The following is an 8,251-nucleotide window of genomic DNA, read 5'->3' as shown; positions in this document are numbered from 1 at the left end:
CAAGAAGAAGAAGAAGAAGAAGAAGAAGGAAAAGAAGATGAGACAGAAAAAAAATGAAAGAGTGTGAATACTATATTATATATACTATATACTATACTATACTATACTATACTATAAGAAATTTGTTCTTGGACAGGGGGGTAATAAAGTACAAAGCATGTTTAAGTCCCAATTCATTTTGAAAACAATATTGAGGAAAGGTTATACACTTATTTGATGTGCCCAGCAAAATGAAAAAAGAAAGGTTGTCCTTCACTTCTCCATTTTAAGTTTAAACTTGTTTTTATTAACTTGAGTGTTTTTAGAGGATAAAGAGCAGGCGATGATATTTCAGATGTCGTTTGTGTTCTTGCTATTCCATCAAACAGCACCAGATGGCGGCATTGGGCTTCATGTTGGCATGTGCTGAGCCAATCTGATTCATATGTTAACCAGGACTCCAGCCTGGCAGAAATCAGACAGAAAGCTAATTGAAGATGTGCTGACATCATTGGAAGATAATGATAATCAGCTTACAGTATAACAATGACCAGGAGGCAATTTTTTAATTTTTAACAGGGGGTTGGCCCAATGTGAGCAGCTTAGTGATGAGAAGAACAGTTATTTTAAGTAACCCGCTATATAAGATATAGTTTAGGGCATGGAGAGGGGTGTGGCAGGTTAACCTGTTTTTTTAGGGGAGAACAGGCAGAGCTGGATTAAATGGATAGATTAGGGTGTCATGTGGCTCGGAGGTAGAGTGGTCACCCCTTGACCAGGCTCCTCCGGCCACCTGCTCCTCAGATCTCTGCAGGGTAAATCCAGACAGCTAGCTAGACTATCTGTCAAATCTGAGTTTTCTGTTACACGACTAAAACAACCGTTGAACGTACACATGTTCCACCAAATCAAGTTCCTTCCCGAAGCTATTTTGCAGCGGCACCATGGCTCCGTCCAGCGCTTGGCGCCGCCCATGAAGATTGTGATTGGTTTAAAGAAATGCCAATTAACCAGAGTTTGATGACATGTTTGTCTCCCATTCCGGAATGCTGTGTGGACTAGCCAGACCCTCCTCCGCAGCGCTGTGGAGGAAGGTCTGGCAATGCGAGATTAGAGCCACCCCTACTCTGCCTGTTTGGCTGCTTAACGCTGAAGTTAGCCTAGCTATGAAGCGAAGCAGAAGGAGAGCGGCAGCCACATCAACGTTTTTGTCAAATAGCAACTAAAGCCTAAATTATTGTCTGATGGACTAAAGAAAAAAATCCCTTTTTCGCAATTAAAGAGGAACTAAGTAAATATCAGCTAACAGTATAATTATCTTTAAATCATCGTTATTTTATATTTTATTCTATAATATTATATGTTATAAAAAAGTTTAATCCATATTGCTCAGCTCTACAGGTGAGTGGGCCTGCTCTTACATAGCAGAGCCTGTTAGCAATGTATCAGTATTGTAGCAGGCTGAGGTTGCAGCAGAACAAAACATGTCAGAATCATCATGATAGTTCATCAGGACAATTTCACAGTCACATGGTCTTGCTTATTGCAGCTATAGGCTAGCTGGTGAATACAATTTCTAAGATTCTATTGATTGCTTGAAAAAACAACTTGTGCAGACAAGACTACAGGGAGGTGGAAGTGTAAATAATTTACATGAGTAAAAAGTATGAAAACTGTTTTCCCGATAGAGCTTCCTGCACTGTAATCAAATCGAATCAACCTGACTGCTTCTATAATTCATTGAAGCCTCTATACACTGCAGGCTTGTGTTTGTGGGTCTGTTGTCTGTTTTGTTTAGCCTGTGTGAATGCACGAGTCCATTCATAGTGGTTCAGTGTTGTGGTGTGTGTGTGTGTGTGTGTGTGTGTGTGTGTGTGTGTGTGTGCGTTTATTTTCCTCACAGCACATATACAGTGAAATCCATGAAATCTTCATGGTCCTAGCATGTTCTCTTGCTGCCTGCATGACCTACTAAACTCAAAACTTTGTGTGTGTGTGTGTGTGTGTGTGTGTGTGTGTGTTTCATCTGTTTACACGCATGGTGTGTGCCCTTGATGTCCCTCTGTGTCTGAACCGTTGAGTGTTTCCATGCATGAGTACATCTGTGAGAGAACCTCTCTTCTTTATCTCCACCCACACACACCAACTAGCAGAGTCTCCACGGAACACACACACAATAGACATGATAATTACATGCGGAGTGTTGCCCTGCGCCTTCCAGCTGATTAAAATTGTACCATAGGTTGCTGTGGTGGTATTTCCAAGGTCAGATACACAGTGTAATTTGAAGGATTTAACCTGTGAAGCCCCAATGGATGCTCAACATTTACCGAGTGATAAGCTTTGCCGTGATTGGCTCACATTTAAAAGACTCATTTTGATATCAAAGGGGATCAACTGTTTCAACTACTGTTTTCATTACAGTAATAATGTCACCATGCATGACATGCAAAGAAAAGTTAACATGCAAAAGGTGAATGGAGAATACTCTCCCCTCTATGTCGAATATTTTACTCACTTTTGTCACAGGGATTATCAATTGAACCCAATATGCCCATGGCACTCTCTGACTTTTCAAGGTGCTACTTTACATGTACAACTTCTTTCTTTTAACTTGAATCCAGGTAAAGGTGGAGAGATAGGCAGGAGCAACTCGAGTTATCTATCTTCAGTATTCTCCCCCCTAGTGAAACTTGGCTGTGTGTGTGTGTGTGTGTGTGTGTGTGTGTGTGTGTGTGTGTGTGTGTGTGTGTGTGTGTGTGTGTGTGTGTGTGTGTGTGTGTACTTCCCTGGTTGGAATTGGCTCCAATCACCTATTTGATGTAGAAGGTCACCAGCTAGATGTCCGCTATGTCTGCCAATTCACTCTCCCCTCTCTCTGTCTCGCTCCTGCATATGTTTTTGGATAAAACATGCACACAAAAACACAAGTAAGTATGACTGCAAATATGAAAGTATTTGTATGTTTATACAACCGTGTGTTTTTGTTTGTACATACTATTTCTAAAATGCATCGTTGCATACTCAGATGTGTCTGCACACTCACTCACACTCACACATGTCGTGTGTGAATATGTTCTGTGCCTTCCCTTTCCCCACATGGTTCAGATGGCAGTTTGTGGTCTGAGACTCCAGCAGTGTAAAAGGTTCACTTAGTACTTAGAGCACTTGAGACATAATGTTCATTTCATTTAGTCCTGGGAGTCTCTTGAATTATTGACTGAGCTACTGGACATACAGTACTTACTATTTAGTCACAGGCTGTGGGTTGTGTTTGTGTGTATTTAATCACCACATATCATTGAATACTTGAATAGTTTTGATAAAGGGATCTTTGAGTTGATCTAACAGGGCTATGGGGGTATGTTTGACTACAAAGGCTGGGAACCACTGATATAGCTGCCATTTATTATTTATTTACATGTATATTCCATTACTTTTACTTTCTATGTTAACCATTTATTGTTTTTTATTCACATGGTGTTTTCAAATGATTTGAGCTTACTACTCCGGAATCTCAATACTACAATATACGTTTTCCCAAGCAGAGTTACACCCTGGGGTACAAGCACAGTATACCCTTGGTTGAGCATCCCTTTCTCTAGATAGCTATATAGTTTGAGAATATGTCATTATCTCAAATTGAAGAATAACAATTGAAGAAAATGCAGTGGTACTGACACATGCAGACACAGAGTCAAAGCTTAGTTTACTGTAAGTGCAATTATCTCACAGCAATGGGTCAGAATACACTTTACAATTATTATACTTGAAGCCACCACATGTTTCCTCTCAGTTATACAAGTCTAACCTCTACGGTATTTCAGAAAAACCATTGCAAGTCTGCAGGTGTACTTCATATAGCCTCTTAATAAAGCCTGCAGCATTTAGGTTATCATCAAATGTCTGTTTGATAGGCCTATTAAATGACCTCAAGCATAATTTTTATGGAAGAGCAGATTTGATGGAGATATGGTGATGGTGCAGTTTTGCAGTATTGATGCATGTAGCTGTAGTACAAGCCACAATCAATGTCCACATCAATTACAGTTAGATCAATCCAGAAACCAGATGAAGATCACTCTCAGAAAGGTGCTTGCAGCCGGGGACACTGATGAAGTTGGGCTTGAACATGAAGGATTGGGGTACATCATACATTAAGCTGGACAGGGACACTGGGACATGACAAAGATTATAAATATATACATCAGAGCTGTTGAGTTGTTTTCAGTGGGCACAAAGAGGTAACTTTGCAGCAGTAAAATCAAAAGTACAATGCATAATTAATCGACAGAATCTACAAGTATCTTGGGTCTGAAATGTTGTTTCTAACATAAATAAAAAAGATGCCTTAGGGTAAATAAGTGCATCTTTGCAGTGTAGCTTTTTCAGTTGAACTGGGCAGATCACATCAAGATAGTTATCTTAGATGACAGACTTTTCTTTTGGGAGTTGCTTTTCATTTGAAACAAGTGCAACTATCTGTCCACACTGACAGTTTTATTCCTACTTGCCTTAAAACTAAATAAAAATGAATATTTAACGTCAATATTACAGCCCCGCCTGTGCGTAAAATTATAAAACTGGGTGATATATTTATTAGCACGTCTGTTGGGCGTGGCTGGCTTGCCTGCCGGGGAGAGGAGGGGCTGTAGCCGTAGTGTGCTCTGGGACTGCTGGATGCTCCGTGATGGATGAGCAGTGACAGATCGGGGTTAGCCGCCAGGGGAGTCCATTTTCTTCCAGCGCACGGTCCTACCCGAGGAGAAAGCAGAGGAGGTGAGACACTGGACGCAGAGGAGGAAGGGACGAGAAACTGACCGATTTCCACCCCTCCTCTTTCCCTCTCTGTCACTCTCTCTCCACTCCCGTGCATCACAACCTAGTGGGCTTTACCCGGACTGCACCGCATTGACGCTACTGCTGCTGCCAGCCGACCCAACCCACTAAACTAACGCACTAACATACAGAGACAGAGAGAGAGACAGAGACAGAGAGAGAGACAGCGAGAGAGAGAGAGAGAGAGAGAGAGAGAGAGAGAGAGAGAGAGAGAGAGAGAGTCGGTTTTTCTAGATGCTATTACCCACAGCTGGAAACTGGATGCTGTGCGGATTGTTTGCGTGGATATGCAGCAATTCCCTCTCCATATCTCTTTGCTTTTTTCTCTCTGGATCCGGACTCTGATTCGCTGTCCTGCTCGGTAATGCCAAGACTTTGGAAACGGGAGTGACTCTGGGGGTGAGGCAGCGATTTGCAGATTACTGCATACTGCAAGACAAGATAATTTGGCTATAACTTAGCCTACAAGTTTGCAGAGCTTACATCATGAATGTAGCTGTCTACTTGAAACCGTGAGCTCCCCACTGTGCTGTTTCCAACATGGGTGTTGACTGAATGGAGGAGTATCCCCGCGCTGCCACAGAGGTATGAAGAGGCACTTGTGAGGATTAAAACTGCGCTCAATAATTCCTGGACCATGCTGATTCTGCCGCCTAGGACGTTATTTGTGTTATTAGCCCACGCGCATGTATTATTATGTCTAAGAAACAATGGAGAAGTACGAGCTAAAGAGGACAGCAACACCAGCGCATACTCTGCAAGGACTTTACATGGGTCACTCCGGGAGAGTCATCAAAACAAAGCCTGGGACCGCGTGCTCTCGCCGGGGTACGCCACAGGTGCGTCCTCGGCGGAACTGCAGGCGCAGCGGACAATTATCCGAGGGCCCCTTAACTCCACTCACCCCTGGAAGAGGGTGATTGCAGGAGAAACGAGGCGAATTGGACACAGCAAACGCGACTTCAGTAGGACTGTGACACCCGTGGAGGATCCCAACGCTGTCTCACATTGGGACCCGACGCGCCACCACAATAAAAGGATAAAGTTGAATGGCGGTTTTAGTAGTACGGGGACGCCAGCAGGTGGACACTACAATGCGGCTAAGCTCTCTTCAATAGGCCGGGGAGACGGAGGAGGGGGACCCGAGGAGGGCGACAGGCACAAGAGAGGCACAAAAGACGAGCAGAAGAAAGCCTTGAAGAGGGGGAGAAACCGGCTGAACAAAAGCTCAGCGGTTTTGGCTCAGCCTCACGCGTCGCCTTGGGAACCCATCCCCAAGCCGGTGGCCCTCACCTCCACCGACCTGCCCTTTGACCTCTTCACCAGGAGGACCGAGTTCTTCACTTTCAGAGAGGAGAACCCCTGGGACGCCACGCCGATCACCCCTCCCAGCTCACAGGATTTCGGGGACGAGATCAAGAATCCCTTTTACCCGGTGACAAGTGAGACTTACGGCGCTTACGCGATCACATGCGTCTCCGGGGTTATCTTCCTGGTGGGGATAGCGGGTAACATTGCCATCCTGTGCATCGTGTGCCAGAACTACTACATGAAGAGCATCTCCAACTCACTGCTGGCCAATTTGGCTGTCTGGGATTTTGTGCTCATCTTCTTCTGCCTGCCCATGGTGGTTTTTCATGAGCTGACAAAGTCCTGGCTGCTGGGGGAATTCACCTGCAAAGTGGTGCCCTATGTGGAGGTAAATTTATTTTATTATTTCTTGCATTTTACTCTGCTCTGAAATATATCAGACACTTATTACATATTGTAGAGGAGTTTTGAAGCAATGCCTAGGGGCAGCATAGCCTTCTGCAGGAATGACAGATGACAATTGGGGCTCAACCATCATCCACCTCGGCTGAATGTGATCACACCTCTATCGTGACAGTATCAATCTGTTAGACTGTGGAACCAAAATTAAGTTTCACACTCTTGTTGTCTAAATGGACTTAAAGAGTTGGGTTTCAGTTTTTTAAGCCCTGACTGGCCAGAAAGAACACATGCATGGCTATAGGATGTCACCTCAGCCAATAACAAGGAGATGCTGTTTGTCACTTGTACACCTGCTACTGGAGAGAGACAGCCTCACCTAGCCATCAAGGGGTGGAGACATCACACACATACCCACACATAAATACACACCAGGATGTATGATCTCCCATTCCCTCTAACCTACTCTTCTCCTGTTGCTTTCACTCTCTACAGTTGATAAAACACATTATAGGTAACCTATTCCTCCTCCTACATTACTCTCTCTCCTTGTTTTTCTGTTTTTCTGTTCATGTTCCGGAGGAGTGGATAGATGCCAGCCAGGTTGTTCACACCGTTTTGATACCTTTCCCTTTGTGTGCGCACTGCAATTACACAAGTGTCTGATTCACCAGCAAGGTGAATGCCTTTTGTATAAAACAGGGGTTTCCAGCTCAGGGCTCTTAAGCTTGTTTTGAATGGCCATTGTCACAACCTAGCTGAAGGAGGGACAAAGAGGGTGGACAGCACACATTGTTTTAAAAGGGTTTATCTTAACCCAAATACATCATACCACAAGCATCTAACCAGATTGTAAGCAATGAACCTACAGAATGGGTGGCGTCTGAGATGCTGTACGGTGCAGCAAAAAGAGGACAGCAAGTGTAATCAAACTCAGATGTCAGGGGAGAGAGAGAGTCTGATGTTCTCCAGCTTCTACAGCCAGGCAGTGAGCCAGAACAGGTGACCAGCATGCGACTCCGCCCTCCGGAGACCACAGGGAGGGCTGTCACATCATGAAGTGATCATATGAGCAGGTGAACAGTATGGTATTATCCTCAAATCAGCCTTGATGCTAGAATTTCCATACTTGATTAATTTGGGGATGTTGAGCTTTGATTTTCACAAAATGGGAAGTGCCCATAGTTTCTTATTACACACAGATGCGAAGACCAGTTTCTGGAGCTGCATATAGCAATGTTTATTTCAGTCTGAAAGAGACTTTCCTAAATCCAATCCTTTTCTCTGGTCTTTTTAAATACAGGTATGTAGCCTCTCAGTTAAAAAATCATATCACTAATTCCGCATGAAAATAGGTCACAACTAGAGAAATACAAATATGGTTTCGAGTCACGACCAAGTCTGCTCATATTCACATGAAAGCGGGTACAGTTTGAGTATAGGAGCAGCCTATATGCTTCAAAATTGCTACCAAGCAGAGATTGCTTGCATTTGCACCATCTTCCATTCTTTTCTGCAATCTTGCTGCCAGGCTTTGTCCTCACTGACCACATACTTTGCAAACACCTTGTGAGTGCATACAGTATGTTTTAATGATTGAGGGATAAGAGGGAGATAGGGCCCCTCACTGTGTTATTACATATGAGCTGCCCAAGGACCACAGGATATTATTTAATCATTTTAATAACCTACTGACAGTGCATATACCAAATGGCTATTCTTC

At 43.7% G+C, this 8,251-nt stretch overlaps 1 protein-coding gene across 1 annotated transcript in view; it reads left to right on the top strand.

The window, feature by feature from the left end:
• The first annotated feature begins 4,728 nt into the window (after positions 1–4,728).
• gpr37b (G protein-coupled receptor 37b) overlaps positions 4,729–8,251 on the top strand; it is a 16,497-nt gene continuing 12,974 nt past the window's right edge. The window contains exon 1 of the mRNA XM_031313554.2: positions 4,729–6,517. Within this exon, the coding sequence (XP_031169414.1) occupies positions 5,456–6,517 (1,062 nt within the window). The 5' untranslated portion in view covers positions 4,729–5,455. The remainder of the gene's footprint in view (positions 6,518–8,251) is intronic.

The sequence above is a fragment of the Sander lucioperca genome, chromosome 20, assembly GCF_008315115.2.
Source record: "Sander lucioperca isolate FBNREF2018 chromosome 20, SLUC_FBN_1.2, whole genome shotgun sequence".
Classification (NCBI taxonomy): domain Eukaryota; kingdom Metazoa; phylum Chordata; class Actinopteri; order Perciformes; family Percidae; genus Sander; species Sander lucioperca.
The sequence above is the reverse complement of the archived record's forward strand: the minus strand, read 5'-3'. Positions and strand labels throughout refer to the sequence as shown.